The sequence below is a fragment of the Erythrolamprus reginae genome, chromosome 7 (genome assembly GCF_031021105.1).
Source record: "Erythrolamprus reginae isolate rEryReg1 chromosome 7, rEryReg1.hap1, whole genome shotgun sequence".
Lineage (NCBI taxonomy): Eukaryota > Metazoa > Chordata > Lepidosauria > Squamata > Dipsadidae > Erythrolamprus > Erythrolamprus reginae.
Genome location: NC_091956.1, coordinates 82,179,505 through 82,196,712, shown reverse-complemented (window position 1 = coordinate 82,196,712; position 17,208 = coordinate 82,179,505). Strand labels below are relative to the sequence as shown.

The 17,208-nt window shown below is 39.8% G+C and overlaps 1 protein-coding gene across 4 annotated transcripts in view; it reads left to right on the top strand.

The window, feature by feature from the left end:
• BMPR1B (bone morphogenetic protein receptor type 1B) overlaps nt 1-17,208 on the top strand; it is a 199,780-nt gene that overhangs the window by 170,841 nt on the left and 11,731 nt on the right. For all 4 annotated transcript variants that reach the window (XM_070757998.1, XM_070757996.1, XM_070757997.1 and 1 more), the window contains exons 5-10: nt 3,932-4,034; nt 5,614-5,713; nt 12,475-12,571; nt 13,374-13,521; nt 14,667-14,859; nt 15,484-15,781. In XM_070757998.1, coding sequence (XP_070614099.1) covers nt 3,932-4,034; nt 5,614-5,713; nt 12,475-12,571; nt 13,374-13,521; nt 14,667-14,859; nt 15,484-15,781 — 939 coding nt within the window. The remainder of the gene's footprint in view (nt 1-3,931; nt 4,035-5,613; nt 5,714-12,474; nt 12,572-13,373; nt 13,522-14,666; nt 14,860-15,483; nt 15,782-17,208) is intronic.

Sequence of the window (17,208 nt, the reverse complement as noted above, 5' to 3'; positions counted from 1 at the left end):
TGTAATCACTAACAAATTAAACTTCTTTTGCTTGAAGGAATATATGTACTTCTGAAAATTAAAGCAAGTGTGTTTAGCATCTTATAGTTACAAATTATCATACCCTATCCAGGAGCTATGTGGTATGTTTGAAGAATATGTACATATTGAAATTTATGATATTTAAAGCCTGTAGTAGTGTATCTGTTGCACTTGGCTAAAATTTCAGTAGCTTGCAAACAGCTGCCCACTTTAGATTCTGCCTCATTCAACTCCAAAAATTCCTATGAAAAAGAGACTGCACAGCTTTCAAAACGTGTTTCCGGGATGATGAAGTTTCAATTTGCTTTGAAAATCTTTGCTTGAAGTGAAAACCAGTTGGTGGAGGGGAAAAAAAGAGAAAAGGCATGGGGCATGAAAAAAGAAAGAGAAAAAACATTTGGCAGAGAGAGAGAGAAGGCAAGAACAAAAGAAAAAAAATTCAATAGATAGAAATGACAGTAATTTTATTGTTTCAAAGTTTCCTGTGCTACTCAAACCGATTCTGCTGGGAGGCAGGTGTACGTGAGCCACAAGCCCACCTGAACCCCTAGGTCTAAATTCACAAAGAGGGACTCACAATCGAGTGAGTCTGCATAGGCTAAAAGTCTCTTGGCTATAATAGCCACTCCTCCCCCCCTTCCCTGAGGTCGTGGCTGATGCCATACCTGAAACCAGGCTGGGCATATTTCAGAGAGAGGAACTCCTCCCTCTGGGCCCAGCCAGGTTTCAGTCACACATACCAGTCGGCTTCCTCCTCCAGGATCAAATCCCGGATGAGGAGAGCTTTATTTACAACCCACCTGGCATTGAGAAGCAGCAGCCTGAGCCCAGGGCTCAGGTTACACTCGTCACCAGTATTATTATTATTATTATTATTATTATTATTATTATTATTATTATTTATTGGATTTGTATGCCGCCCCTCTCCATAGACTCCGTAGACTCGGGGCGGCATACAAATCCAGGGTTGAGCTCATGCGGCTGGAACAAGGGATCGCTTTCAAGCAGCGATGCCTCATTCCCGAAGAGTGGCCTGTCCCATGGCTCCCACCATATCTCCCTCTCCCCAGCAGCACCGGAATTTTTTGGCCCTCCACCACCCCAGAGATAGTCCCCCCAACCCTCCCGTCTATGCCACCAGGTAGGCTGACCTTCCCATTCATAACATCACACTCATTCATATCATAAATACCCTCCATCCAGTCCCAATCATCCATCCTTAAAAACCCACCAATAATTTAGTTAAAAAACAAATAAAAAATTAATAAGATAAAAGTTAAAACAGTTAACAATATTCCTCATCCCCATCCATATATCATAAAAAAAAATCCCACCCCAGTTAAACCAACTAAAACCCACCCAATTTAAACTAATCTAAAATTCAGTTAGCACAGGATATTACCCCTTGCCCTTCTTTATCAGAGGACATCCTCTCTCCTTTTGATACGGAGGGATGGTAAATGAACTTGTCCATGTGTTTGAATCGGTATGAATGACTAGTACGTGTGTTGTTGAACTGTTTTTAAGTTTTAACTAGAAATTAGTTCAATTTTTTAAAAACTTCTTATTATTATAGTTACTTGTAATTTTACAGTGTTGTAAGCCTCCCCGGAAACTTTTTAAATCTCAGTTTCCTTATTTTGACTTTGTAGAGTGTCCTAGTTTTTAATAAGATTAGAATGTCAACAGAAAAGTTGGGTTCCTGAGGAAAGGAAGTGCCTGGGTGGGTATTTATTTACGAGTATTTGCTTTCAGCTCATGGATCCCTGATTTGAAATGTGTTCGGAAACTTCAGATCGTGCAGAATGCAGCTGCGAGAGCTATCATGGGCTTTCCTAAATACGCCCATGTTACACCAACACTCCGCAGTCTGCATTGGTTGCCGATCAGTTACTGGTCACAATTCAAAGTGTTGGTTATGACCTATAAAGCCCTTCATGGCACCGGACCAGAATATCTCCGGGACCGCCTTCTGCCGCATGAATCCCAGCGACCAGTTAGGTCCCACAGAGTTGGCCTTCCCCGGGTCCTGTCAACTAAACAATGTCGTTTGGCGGGACCAGGGGAAGAGCCTTCTCTGTGGCGGCCCCGACCCTTTGGAACCAACTCCCCCCAGATATCAGAGTTGCCCCCACCCTCCTTGCCTTTCGTAAGCTCCTTAAAACCCATCTCTGTCGTCAGGTATGGGGGAATTGAGACTTTCCCTTCCCCCTAGGCTTATAAAATTTATGCATGGTATGTCAGTATGTATGATTGGTTTCTTAAATTGGTTTTTTTTAAATTAACTTAAATATTAGATTTGTTTACATTGTATTATTATTGCTGTTAGCCGCCCCGAGTCTCCGGAGAGGGGCGGCATACAAATCTGATAGATAGATAGATAGATAGATAGATAGATAGATAGATAGATAGATAGATAGATAGATAGATAAATAAATAATACCTGAATCGACTCAGTTAGAGCTTCTTTCTAATGTCATGAAAATGCTGCATCTTTCGTCCCGAATTCCAGGACAGTCATAACAACATATTAGAAATCAAACTGTTTGCCAAAAAAAACCCAGTGATGCTACTTCTTCACACTTGGAAGCAGGAAATAGTATTGTAACACCGTAGTCTAAAACATACTGTAGGTTTAACATAAGCTGGGGTGAGAAAAAATCCTCCACCAAAAAGATGTTTTAAAAAATGAATATCAGAGCCCTGTGTAATTTGCATAGCTCTACAGCTAATTGAAACCCAAACATTTGGCTCTCCATCTATCACTGTTGCTTTGTGATGGGCAGTTCTAGCTGTAAATATGCCAATTCTTCCTTAGCAAATTAAACCCACAGTCTAGATTGGAAAGCTGATTTTCCTTGCTCTGCTAAATTGGATGTGGTTTTTTGCAATATTCTCAGCCAAAGTTAAGGGTGATGTGAACAAACCATAGCATGACACAAATCGTGAATTGCTTCTCCCTCTTTCTGATCTGTTTTCCTGGCAGTCCCCAGAGCAATAGGAAGGAGAAGTCACTAACAAAAAGCTCATAATAACATAATTGAATATTGCAATATTATTATTATTATTATTATTATTATTATTATTATTATTATTTATTAGATTTGTATGCCGCCCCTCTCCGAAGACTCGGGGCGGCTCACAACAGTAATACAAAAACAATATAACAGTGAGACAAATCTAATATTAAAATAAAACATATCTAAAACCCCAACAATTTAAAACCATACAACACATACATACCAAACATAAAATATAAAAGCCTGGGGGAGGATGTCTCAGTTCCTCCATGCCTGGTGATAAAGGTGGGTCGTGAGTAATTTGCTAAAGACAAGGAGGGTGGGGGCCGTTCTAATCTCCGGGGGGAGTTGATTCCAGAGGTCCGGGGCCACCACAGAGAAGGCTCTTCCCCTGGGGCCCGTCAAACGACATTGTTTGGTCGACGGCACCCGGAGAAGGCCAACTCTGTGGGGCCTTATTGGCCGCTGGGATTCGTGTGGTAGCAGGTGGTTCCGGATATATTCTGGTCCAATGCCATGTAGGGCTTTAAAGGTCATTACCAACACTTTGAATTGTGACTGAATACCGATCGGCAGCCAGTGCAGGCCACGGAGTGTTGCAGAAACGTGGGCGAATAATCATTAGAAGTCAACAAATGCCGCACATTTGGCCTTCCTTACTCTTATTAGCTCCCAAATAACATAATTATCAGATTTTTGGAGAAAATACGATTTTCTGCAAAGAATGGCTAGCCAAACTGAATCATACCGTTTGCTTTTTAAACAAATGTTTACTGCAGTTAATTGAATTATTTCCAGATTCGGATCCTTCATGAATTATGAATAACACTTATGAGAATCATGAACATTAAAAGATAAGCGAAACATCTTTCTCTTTTTCTTGTATTCAGCACGGATGGCTTTTGTTTTGCAATGGTGCAAAATGAAGAGACGGGAGGACAGAGTTTTACCACAGGCTGCCTGGCTTTTGAAGGCTCTGACTTCCAGTGCCGGGTAAGAAAACGTTGCGAACTCCACTTGAACTTTCAGAATCGATGTGAATATTGTCGGGAATTGAGATATTAATGTTTTACAAGGTCAAAGAAACAAATTGAAAATGTTATTGCCATTAATATGAACAGCAGAAATATTATGTTGTGTTTGACCTACAATGCTAAGGAAAGACCGTACATTAGTCTGATTACAGATTGACAGGAGCTTATAGAATAGAATAGAATAGAATTTTTTATTGGCCAAGTGTGATTGGACACACAAGGAATTTGTCTTGGTGCATATGCTCTCAGCATATATAAAATAAAATATACATTTGTCAAGAATCATGTGGTACAACACTTAATGATTGTCATAGGGGTCAAAAAAGCAACGAAGAAGCAATATTAATAAAAATCTTAGGATATAAGCAACAAGTTACAGTCATACAGTCAACATGGGAGGAAATGGGTGATAGGAATAATGAGAAAAACTAGTAGAATAGAAGTGCAGATTTAGTAGAAAGTCTGACAGTGTTGAGGGAATTATTTGTTTAGTAGAGTGATGGCGTTCGGAAAAAAACTGTTCTTGTGTCTAGTTGTCTTGGTGTGCAGTGCTCTGTAGCGACGTTTTGAGGGTAGGAGTTGACACAGTTTGTGTCCAGGATGTGAGGGGTCAGTAAATATTTTCCCCGCCCTCTTTTTGACTCGTGCAGTCTACAGGTCCTCAATGGAAGGCAGGTTGGCAGCCATTGTTTTTGCTGCAGTTCTGATTCTCCTCTGAAGTCTGTGTCGGTCCTGTTGGGTTGCAGCACCAAACCAGACAGTTATAGAGGTGCAGATGACAGACTCAGTGATTCCTCTGTAGAACTGTATCAGCAGCTCCTTGGGCAGTTTGAGCTTCCTGAGCTGGCGCAGAAAGAACATTCTTTGTTGTGCTTTTTTGATGATGTTTTTGATGTTAGGTGACCATTTTAGGTCATCTAGTCCAACACACACACACACACACACTCTTAACAGGAAAGTCTCAAGTAGGCTCCGAAGCCACATGCGGCTTTTTAGGATCTGCTGCCGCTTCCTGTCACGGCAGAGGGATGAAAGAACCATCATCCTGTCATGGTAGTGGCATGGCCGGAATCTAGTTTTTCTCATCATTCCTATCATCCTTTTCCTCCCACTTAGGACTGTATGACTGTAACTTGTTGCTTGTATCCTAAGATTTTTATTAATATCGATTGTTTCTTCATTGCTTATTTGACTCCTATGACAATCATTAAGTGTTGCACCACATGATTCTTGACAAATGTATCTTTTTCTTTTATGTACGCTGAGAGCATCTGCACCAAGATAAATTCTTTGTGTGTCCAATCACACTTGGCTAAAAAAAATAAAAAAAGATAAATTCTATATATAAAAAAGATCCAAAAGATTTTGATAGTGATAAACAACCTGAATTATACATTGCATCCATGTTGAAATAAGCGCTCTCTTTAATTTTTTAAAAAAAGATAAGCACCGTGAACTATTTGCATGGACACATATCTCCTTATAGTTTAAAAATGTCACGAACTGTTTCCTATAAAAGTTATCTCTAATTATTACAGGACACTCCATTGTCTCAACCAAGGAGATTAATTGCATGCTGCACACAGGATTTCTGCAATAAAGATCTTCACCCCACTCTGCCACCATTGGAATATCCAGGTAGCAAAGATTATTAATCTAATATCTAATAAAGATCTACTTTTGAAAAAAGACTGTGTGTCAAGGGTGATACAACAATGTAAGCATTTTGTATGCTGCCCTTTTTCATTCAACCTAAGATGATCTTCTAAATCAGTGTTTCCCAACCTTGGCAACTCAAAGATATCTGGACTTCAACTCCAAGAGTTTTTAACATTGTTTTTAACTATTAGATTTGTATATTGTGTATTGTCTTGTTGTGAGCCACTCTGAGTCCTCGGAGACGGGTGGCATACAAATCTAATGAATTATTAAATTATTATTATTATTGATTAAGACCAGATTTGAGCTCAAAATTCTGTTGGTAAGTGACAAAGTTGCAAGTGAGTTTTGGTTCATTTTACAACCTTTCTCCCACAGTTGATAAGTGAGTCACTACAGTTATTAAGTGAGCAAAATGGTTCTAGAGTGAATCTGGCTTCCACATTGACTTTGCTTATCAGAAGGTCGCAAAAGGTGATCGAATCCAGGACCCTGCAGCTGTTACTAATAGGAACCAGTGGCCAACTGTCCAGATTTTAATCCCCTGGAAATGCAATGGTCATAAGTGTGGAAAACGGTCATTAATTGCTTTTTTCAGTGCCACTATAACTTAGAATGATCACTAAACAAAAGGTTATACTTTAATGTAATTTATTTGATGTATATGCCGCCCAATCCCGTAGGACTCACTTGAGGACTACTTGCAATGTGTAGAATTACAAAAGTGATAAAAATTTATGTGGAGTGATGATATCTAAAATTACAGAAAAGTTAATAATAGTTGAAATAACATAAAATATATCTATGTAGAAGCAGCTTGACCTCACATGCTGCTGTGCAAAATTTAGCCACTGTAGCAAAAGGCACTTAATTTTTGAGCAGCTTTGGAGTTTATTTGTTATTATTTCTTTTATTTTATTTTATTGATTAATTAGACTTCTATGTTGCCCTTCTCGAAGCGACTCAGTCGAGTCTGAGCAATCAAGATATCTGCTGATTAAAAGGAGGATAAACTTGGTTCAAATGTCTCTACGAAAGTAGCAACAAAGAAAATATTATATGGTTTCTACCTATCCACAATCACAGAAGTAGACAATTGATATCACAACTCTTTAGTTCATTGTGCTCTTTATGAAGTGGTAATTTCCCCCCCAAAAAATCTATAATGTGTGACAAGTAATGGTAAGGGCACTTAGATCTATATACTGCTTCACAGTGCTTTACAGCCCTCTCTAAGCAGTTTATAGAGTCAGCAAATTGCCCCCAACCATCTGGGTCCTCATTTGACCCACCTCGGAAGGATGGAAGGCCGAATCAATGTTGAGCCTGGTGAGAGTCGAACTGCCAAATTGCAGGCAGCCGGCAGAAGTAGCCTGCAGTACTGCATTCTAACCACTGTGCCACCATGGCTCAAGTTAGAATGACAGCTGGAAATCTTACCAAACTTTTGAACAGTTTTGATTTCTCAATGGTCAGCAGTCCAAAATCCTCTAATTTATTATTTTGAAAAACAAGAATTTAAATCTCCAACTCAGTTTTTTTCTTCAAAAGGAAACAATCTATTCCATTTTACACTTTTCACATGAAAAGTAATAACTCAGATACAGAAGAGATGGTAGGAAAAATAAAGATGCTTGCACTTTGCAAGGGCTTTTCCATGTTCTTTCTAAATGTGAAAGAAATGTGTATACATGGCTATGTCAGAGTGAAAGCTAACCAAATACGAAGTAAAAAAAAAGTCTTAAATTTACTCTGGAAACAAGATAAAAACAGAACATTCCCCCCACACTCAATGTTCCTCATTTTAAACAGCTTTCCTACGCAGTAAAATAAAATGTTCTTGTAAGAACAAGAAGACTCTATAATGGTTAGGCAGGATGCTTATTAGACAAGCAGGAAAAACAGTTAATTCCCATTATAACGTTGGAAAGAATAAAAATATTGGAAGTGAAAAAAGCAGGTTTCAGGCAGAACAGATTTTTAAAAAATGTCTTTACTGATTTTATGGTCTTGCAAACAGAAATGTTGGTGCCTCTGTGTCTGGCTCTCAGGCTGGCGATGAAACAAGGGGACACGGAATTGAGTTTGATAGGCTTTCATCGCAGACTTAGTCTGCAACCGTTGGTAAACCTGAACGCTTCTAGTTTATGAATGAAGAAAATTAGTTGGCATTGCTGCAAGTGTAGAGAGGTCTCCTTAGATACATTTTTGAGGAGGTGGCAGAGAATCTATCTCGCATCTCAAACTGACTTCAAGGAGAGGCATGGCAAATAGAGGCCATCTCCTTGAAAGCAGAGCTGATAACTGTAGCAAAGACTAAACAAACCAGGGAATAGACTAGTTCTTCGTAAGCTCTCCACAAAAAGAGGGACACGAGTTGATCCACACATTTTATTTATTTATTTATTTATTTGTTTGTTTGTTTGTTTGTTTATTTATTTATTTATTTATTTATTTATTTAGATTTGTATGCCGCCCCTCTCCGCAGACTCGGGGCGGCTCACAACAAAATAAAACAATTCATGACAAATCTAAATTATAGTTTAAAATATTTAAAAAACCCCATTTACTATGCAAACATACATACAAACATACCATGCATAAATTGTATAGGCCCAGGGGAGATGTCTCAGTTCCCCCATGCCTGACGACAGAGGTGGGTTTTAAGGGGCTTACGAAAGGCAAGGAGAGTAGGGGCAGTTCTAATCTCTGGGGGGAGTTGGTTCCAGAGAGTTGGGGCCGCCACAGAGAAGGCTCTTCCCCTGGGGCCCGCCAACCGACATTGTTTAGTTGACGGGACCCGGAGAAGGCCAACTCTGTGGGACCTAATTGGTCGCTGGGATTCGTGCGGCAGAAGGCGGTCTCGGAGATATTCTGGTCCCATGCCATGAAGGGCTTTAAAGGTCATAACCAACACTTTGAATTGTGACCGGAAATTGATCGGCAACCAATGCAGACTGCAGAGTGTTGGTGAAACATGGGCATACCTAGGTAAGCCCATGACTGCTCTCGCAGCTGCATTCTGCACGATCTGAAGTTTCCGAACACTTTCAAAGGTAGCCCCATGTAGAGAGCATTACAGTAGTCGAACCTCGAGGTGATGAGGGCATGAGTGACTGTGAGCATTGAGTCCCGGTCCAGATAGGGCCGCAACTGGTGCACCAGGCAAACCTGGGAAAACGCCCTCCAAATGCTCCAAATGGCTGCTTTTGGGTCATGACCTATTTGGAACTGGGGCCATGTGAGCTACAAGCCGATGCGCATATACACGCAGCTTGAATTGTGCGAGAAATGGGCCAGTGTGTAACAACAGTCTAACATAGAGATCTCCAACCTTGGCAACTCTAAGAGTTGTGCATTTCAATTCCCAGAACAGCAAAGCTGGCTGAGCAATTCTGGGAGTTGAAGTTCACAAGTCTTAAAGTTGCCAAGGTTGAAGACCTTTAGTCTACTGCAGGAAAGGAGTCTTCCATGGGTTTGAGTTCCAGGAGATATAGGAATGTAATCTTCAACTTACAACCTTGATTTACAGCTGAGACTAGAATTTTCTTTGTTAAATAAAGCAGTGGTTAAGTGAGTTGTGATCAATTTTGTGACTTTTTTGTTTTGTTTTGGTCACTAAAGTATTTTTTTTAAAAAAAAATACTTTATTGATTATTTACATTAAAAATGATTAGGTATAAACACTACAACAATACAACATTTTCAGGGTGCATGAAATTACATAAGTTTTATGCATAGGCATCATTCAGAGAAAGAAAGAAAAGAGAGAAGAGAGAAGAAAGTAAAATGTGACAACAAAGGGGGTTACAACATACATACATACATACATACATACATACATACATACATACATACATACATATATACATTCAAGACAAAATAAAGCATTATGCTTTATACATGAGCTATCCTGGTATCAGGGCTTAATATTTACACCTGCTAGATTGCAGGCTAATTGTTTCATGCAGCATATTCATTTATAAGTATTTTTCATAGGGTTCATAAAAGAAATTTCAAAATCATCCGCCTTGTTTGGTATCTACGCTGGTAGTAGATACTATAAAATTAAAACATTAAACCTGATACAAACTGAAGATCAGATTCCTTGTCTGCCTCTCCCATCAGAGGCAAACCAGAAAGGAAATGTTGTTTTGGGGCCAAAATAGAAGATGGAATCAGAGCTTGGAAGTAAACGTTCTTAATAAGAAAGCTAAGAGTCCCCTAGGCACCTCCTCCTTGTATCACGGTGGTAGATCCGAAATACAATAGCCGTATTCCAGGACCGATCAATAAGAATAGAGGCCTTGCAGCTTATGGTGTTATTTCTCTTCATCTTGTCTTGCTATATAGGACACTAAATGAGATCCTCTTACTCTAAAACAGCCAGATGCTGGCTGGATCAGTTTTCAATTCACAGATAAAGAAATGTATACTTGAAATGGATGCTATAATCTTCTAAAGTCTTATTCATATTTGTGATAGTGGCTATTAGAGATAAATAAATCACAGTAAATCTTTTTTTCTGCTGCTATATTAATTAGACAGCATTTCAGTATGAAATATTTCAGTATTTCATTTCTTTATGGAGTATATTTTTAAATTGAATATACACAGCTCAAAAGAATAAAGGGAACACTTAAAACAACACAGTATAACTCCAAGTAAATCAAACTTCTGTGAAATCAAAGTGCTTACTTAGGAAGCAACACTGATTGACAATCAATTTCACATGCAGTTGTGCACATTCAACTTTGTACAGAACAAAGTATTCAATGAGAATAATTCATTCATTCAGATCTAGAATGTGTCATTTGAGCAGTAAATTATTTCTTCTAACTTTCCCATATGCCAACATTCCCTAATAAAAATGCATGAATTTGCATAGTTGCTAATATCAATTGCCCTAGAATCATTTACAAATGTCATGATTTATTGTGTGGATGTTCTGAGGCTGGCTTAGATACTTTTGTAGTGTAAATTTAACTTTCATAAAAGCATACTTCTAATTTTTAAGCTAAGTTTTGACCAGTCCTCTATGAGTGCTAGTTATCTCTGGAGTAATGAAGTTATTTGCAGAACCTGCTAATATTCAGCCATGGAAATCCCACTGCTGATATTTTTCATACATTTCTTTCTAAGTTGGCTTCCAGAGTCCTTAGCACAGTGGTTGTCAACCTGGCGTCCCCCCTTTGGGGGTCAAATGACAGGGGTTGCCTTAGACCATGGGAAAAGACAAATTTCCCATGGTGTTAGGAACTAAAGCTTCTATTCTGGTGCCCTGGAACATATTTTTACAATCCGACCAATCAGGTGTTTACAGTGGGGCTGTCCCTTTGACCTTCTTGCCAATCAGCTTAAAGCTCTGTTGGGAGAATTGGAGCTAGACTTATGGTTAGGGTTCACCACAACATGAAGAACTGTATTAAGGGGTCACAGCATTAGAAAGATTGAGAACCACTGCCTTTTTGGGTGGCATACAAATTTAACTAACTAACTAACTAACTAACTAAATAACTAAATAGATAAATAAATAAATAAATTTATTTCTGTGCCACTAAATCCATGTAGAGTCAAATGTTAATGGTGGTTGAAAGTAGAAATAGAATATTTATAAATTTTAACTTCCACTCCATCCCCTTCATTTAAAAAAAAATATAAATTGCCTATCTCACAGTATACTTAGTTGATAATTGCACCATATTATGATGATAACAATTGCAGATCAATGGAAATGATGGTAAAGCAAGAGTGTCAGATGGATGCGTCACAGGCAGGCCACGCCCACCGCAGCTTTGCAAAGGGGAAAAATGTCCCAATACGTCACATGACGGTAACGTGACACTGAAAGTTTGACACCCGTGTTGTAAAATATTTTAACACGGATACCAACTATCACTTCTGCATTTGCTACCATCACATAATTGTACAATACCAAACTATTAAAAAGAAGGATGGGGTAATTACCAAAAAATCTGGATTGAAAAGTGATTCAGCCTATTGTAAAACTGGTTGAATTCAAATAGTTTAGGACAGGCGTATTCTTCGAACCATTGTAATTTTGTTCCAGCGCCCGTTCTGGATAGCAGTGGGTAATCTTCATGGCATCGGACCAGATTATCTCCAGGACCGCCTTCTGCCGCACGAATCCCAGCAACCAGTTAGGTCCCACAGAGTGGGCCTTCTCTGGGTCAACTAAACAATGTCGTTTGGCGGGACCCAGGGGAAAAGCCTTCTCTGTGGCGGCCCCGGCCCTCTGGAACCAACTCCCCCCAGAGATTAGAATAGCCCCCACCCTTCTTGCCTTTCGTAAGCTCCTTAAAACCCACCTCTGTCGTCAGGCATGGAGGAACTGAGATATTCTTTCCCACTAGGCTTCTACAATTTATGTATGGTATGTTTGTATGTATGATTGGTTTTTATAATAAGGATTTTTAGCTGTTTCAGTATTGGATTGTCGCATGTTGTTTTTACCACTGTTGTTAGCCGCCCCGAGTGTACGGAGAGGGGTGGCATACAAATCCAATAAATGAATGAATGAATGAATGAATGAATGAATGAATGAATGAATGAATGAATGAATGAATGAAACGTTATAAGTTACATCTGGGTACTGCAATTTTTAATGTCTTCACTTTCTTAATTTTATCATTTCTTCCTGCTTGGTGCTCACAAATTTTAACACGAACTGCATTTAAATGATCTCTGATTGATAAAAGCTTTTGTTTTTCTCATTTAAGCTTTTTCCAAGGGAAATATTCACCAGAAGGCTCTGTTAATTTCAATCATTGTCTGTAGTATACTCCTTGTGTGCCTCATCATATTCTGTTACCTCAGGTATGTCTGAAAAAAGAAAATTATACTTTCTTCCTTGACTGTTTCTTTACAACTTGTGTGCCAACAGATATGGCTCTGCATGCCCCCTGTGGCACCCATGCCATAGGTTCGTCATCACTATTTATTTATTTAGAGGAAGAAAGAGATATAAGAGCCTCCACTAAATAACTATAAGAAAAAAGAAAAAAACATGTATATGTTTGATTATAAGCATTGATGTTATGTTTGAAGTTTATCTTATGTTGGAGAAAATTTAAAAAATTTACCCAGCAAAATGTGTAGAAATAGGATGGCATACCGCAGGTAGCTACTACCGGTTTGCCCAAACCGGTACGAACCAGCTAAATATTATCTCTGGCTCAGATCAAACTAAGAGAACTTATATTTTACCATTCTTCCAACTGCATGGCAGCATATGTTTTTCAATTTCATTGCAAAGATGGTTGTGATTTCATCCAGGCTGCTAGTAACACCGAGTAATTTTAGCCTATTTTCCCTCAAATAGGAGGCAGAGTTAATGTTTGACATGACAGCCACATTCTTGTCCCTGTTCATTACAAAGGTCATACATTTTGGCTCATCGTTAGATGTAATCAGATAGTTATAATGTATGTATATAATGATGATTTACAAATTTACAGAGACAAACAATATGGCGAGGCGTTAAAATGCTAAATTACTCATAGCATTTAACGATGGAAAAATGGTAGCAAACAATGGTAGGAACATATTTTTCAGCTTGCTTTCATGACCAACCAGCATTGGTAGCATCACCTGTAGCTATCCTTATATATCCATGCAGGTGTAAAAAGCTAGAAAGGAGACGGCGACCTCCTCCTTACACTATTGGGCTTGAAGAAGATGAGACTTACATTCCACCAGGAGAATCCTTGAAAGACTTCATTGAGCAGTCACAGAGCTCAGGAAGTGGTTCAGGGCTCCCTCTATTGGTAAGAAAAGAGTACTGAGATCATAATTATAATGGTCAATCTGTACTATAAGAATTATCATCACTTGCACAATTTGTTTGCATTGTATCTCAGCTAAAGAAAATAACAGCATGAGTTATCTATAGGCTACAGGTGAACAGATAAGAAGATCCCAGTTTGGTAGGTTCTTGCTTTTTGTTTTATTATTTTGATCAGATTATGACCATTTTCAAAACTACAGAAACTTCATTTGGTATTTTAAAACTTCATTTTCATTTCAAAACAAGTTGAAATAATTTGAAACTTGTAAGTAAACTTTGTCTTCATTTTCCAACTGAATGAATTGAATATTCCGGGTGAACTTGATATAAAAACACCGGAGATTCATCTTTCGGTAGACAACTTTAGACTAGGAATTCTGGGAGTTGACGTCCAGGCTAGGAATTCTGGGAGTTGAAGTCCAGACAGTTTAAAGATTGCTAAAGTTGAGAAATATCTGGTTAAGGAATTGACTAAGACCAGGAAAATCCAATTGCTTATCTCTACTTAATCATAGTGGTTCACTAGATATCTGAGCATCATTTGTTAGTGAATATAACTGAAAGTACAGTGATCCCTCGTTTTTCGCTGGGGATGCGTTCCAAGACCACCCATGAAAAACGAATTTCTGTGAAGTAGAGGAAAGATATTTTTTATGTATTTAACGAGTATTTGGACTTTTAAAACCCACCCTTTGCATTAAACAGTCATTCTATAATGTTTCCCAGCTGGAACTACATGTGATATCCTACCAGTTTCTTTAATAGAGTACAGTAGTAATGTAGAAGAATTTTATGAATTTTAAATTTTTAAATTTTTTTCATGGATTTAAGCCCCCTTTGAAAACCTGTGAAGTAGCGAATCCGCAAAAAAATGAACCGTGAAGTAGTGAAGGATTACTGTATATTTTGTCCTGATTTTGACCTACTCAAGATAGTTGTTGATCACAGGGAGAAAAGAATCGTGGATTAGATAGGGCAGATGTGCAAGATTAGATCAAAGACCTGATACTGTTGGCTCAAGAAGAAATAACAATTCTTGAAAATGGTTCCAACCTTAGAAAAATTACAAAAAACTGTGTTTAGTCTGAAGTAGGTATAATCCCAACATCTTATGTGTCTTAACAGGTACAGAGAACTATAGCGAAACAGATTCAGATGGTGAAACAGATTGGCAAAGGTCGCTACGGGGAAGTTTGGATGGGGAAGTGGAGAGGGGAAAAAGTGGCCGTCAAAGTTTTCTTCACCACCGAGGAAGCCAGCTGGTTTCGAGAGACAGAAATCTATCAGACTGTCCTGATGAGGCATGAAAATATTTTGGGTGAGCGGCACAGCTCAATGCAATCTCTGCATTGTCTAATCTTGCCTCTCCTGAGGTGAAGTTGGCCTCATTCCTTCTGATCTTTTGAAAGTCTCTATTGTTAACATGCCTTCCTCTACTTTTTACTTCGGTTTTTGATATTCTAATGGTTCATAATTATAAATATTTTTAGTAATTTAATAGTAGAGCTACCCTGTTTCCCCGAAAATAAGACGTACCCCGAAAGTAATGCATGTCAGAAGTTTTGCAGAATTTGCTAATATAAGGCACCCCTCGAAAATAAGGCGTAGTCAAGTTTACATACGGTACGGTGGAAAAACATACGGTACCATTCAAAGCTGTTCATAGCGGTACCGTAATAATGTGGCGTCCCCTGCTGGCCCCTTCCATCGCTTTGTACCGTCCAGTACAACAGACAGTCTGCTGCTGTCTCACCGCCATTACAGTCTCCACTACAGTGCGTAGACTGTAGCTCCTCTGGTGGCCGGAAGCTGCAATAGCGGGAGTATGTGGACGCTGATGGCTCCCTCAATTAAGAAATTGAGATGAGCGCTGCCTCCTAGAGGTAGGCATGATTGCGTAAGGGAAACCTTTACTTTTACTTTTACTAATTTTCTCTTGTAGGATTCATTGCTGCAGATATTAAAGGTACTGGATCTTGGACACAACTTTATCTGATCACCGACTATCATGAAAATGGATCTCTGTATGATTATCTAAAATCTACTACCTTGGATACAAAAGCGATGCTGAAGCTCTCCTATTCCTCCATCAGTGGATTGTGCCACTTGCATACCGAGATCTTCAGCACCCAAGGCAAACCAGCAATCGCTCACCGGGACCTCAAAAGTAAAAATATTCTGGTGAAGAAAAATGGAACTTGCTGTGTAGCAGATCTTGGTCTGGCGGTTAAATTCATTAGGTGGGTAAAACCGTGCATATCTTAATGAAGTTGAGTCAAACATTTTTAAAGGGGGGAAAAAGAGAAGAAACTTATACAGATCCTTGAAATGAACATAGGGTGGAAATGCTGTATGTCCTCTCTAGTGGCCAATCTGTTATGGTAAGCAGTAATGGGCAGCCAAAATTTTTGCTGCCACACTGTGAGTGTGGCTTACTGTAGGTGTGGCTTAATGGCCATGTGACTTGATAGGAGTGGCTTGTTGGCCATGTGATCAGGTGGGAGTGGCATGAACAATCATCATCGTTCAAGTGAACTGTTAAGTCCTCGACTTAGAACCTTACCAGTGTCACTCACTGGGGTAACGAAGCAGTGGAAGTGATGTGCCGGTGTCTGGAGGCTGTTGGGGCCTGGATGGGTGTCAACAGACTCAAACTCAACCCGGATAAGACGGAGTGGCTGTGGGTTTTGCCTCCCAAGGACAATTCCATCTGTCCTTCCATTACCCTGGGGGGGGGAACTATTGACCCCCTTGGAGAGGGTCCGCAACTTGGGCATCCTCCTCGATCCACAGCTCGCATTAGAGAACCATCTTTCAGCTGTGGCGAGGGGGGCGTTTTCCCAGGTTCGCCTGGTGCACCAGTTGCGGCCCTATCTGGACTGGGACTCACTGCTCACAGTCACTCATGCCCTCATCACCTCGAGGTTCGACTACTGTAATGCTCTCTACATGGGGCTACCTTTGAAAAGTGTTCGGAAACTTCATATCGTGCAGAATGCAGCTGCGAGTGCAGTCATGGGCCTACCTAGGTATGTCCATGTTTCACCAACACTCCGCAGTCTGCATTGGTTGCCGATCAACTTCCGGTCACAATTCAAAGTGTTGGTTATGACCTTTAAAGCCCTTCATGGCACTGGACCAGAATATCTCCGAGACCGCCTCCTGCCGCACGAATCCCAGCGACCGATTAGGTCCTACAGAGTCGGCCTTCTCCGGGTCCCGTCAACTAAACAATGTCGGTTGGCGGGCCCCAGGGGAAGAGCCTTCTCTGTGGCGGCCCCGGCCCTCTGGAACCAACTCCCCCCGGAGATTAGAACTGCCCCTACTCTCCTTGCCTTTCGTAAACTCCTTAAGACCCACCTGTGTCGTCAGGCATGGGGGAACTAAGACATCTCCCCCGGGCATATACAATTTATAAATGGTATGTGTGTATGTATGTGTGTTTAGAAAATGGGGTTTTTAAAATGTTTTTAGTAGAAATTTAGATTTGTTGTAAATTGTTTTTCACTTTGTTGTGAGCCGCCCCGAGTCTGCGGAGAGGGGCGGCATACAAATCTAAATAAACATAAACAAACATAAACATAAACAATTTGCTTCACGTTTCCCGCGCTCTCCTTCCTGGGTCACCACCATGCATCAGGCTGGGTAGGTAAATGGGTGCTGCCCA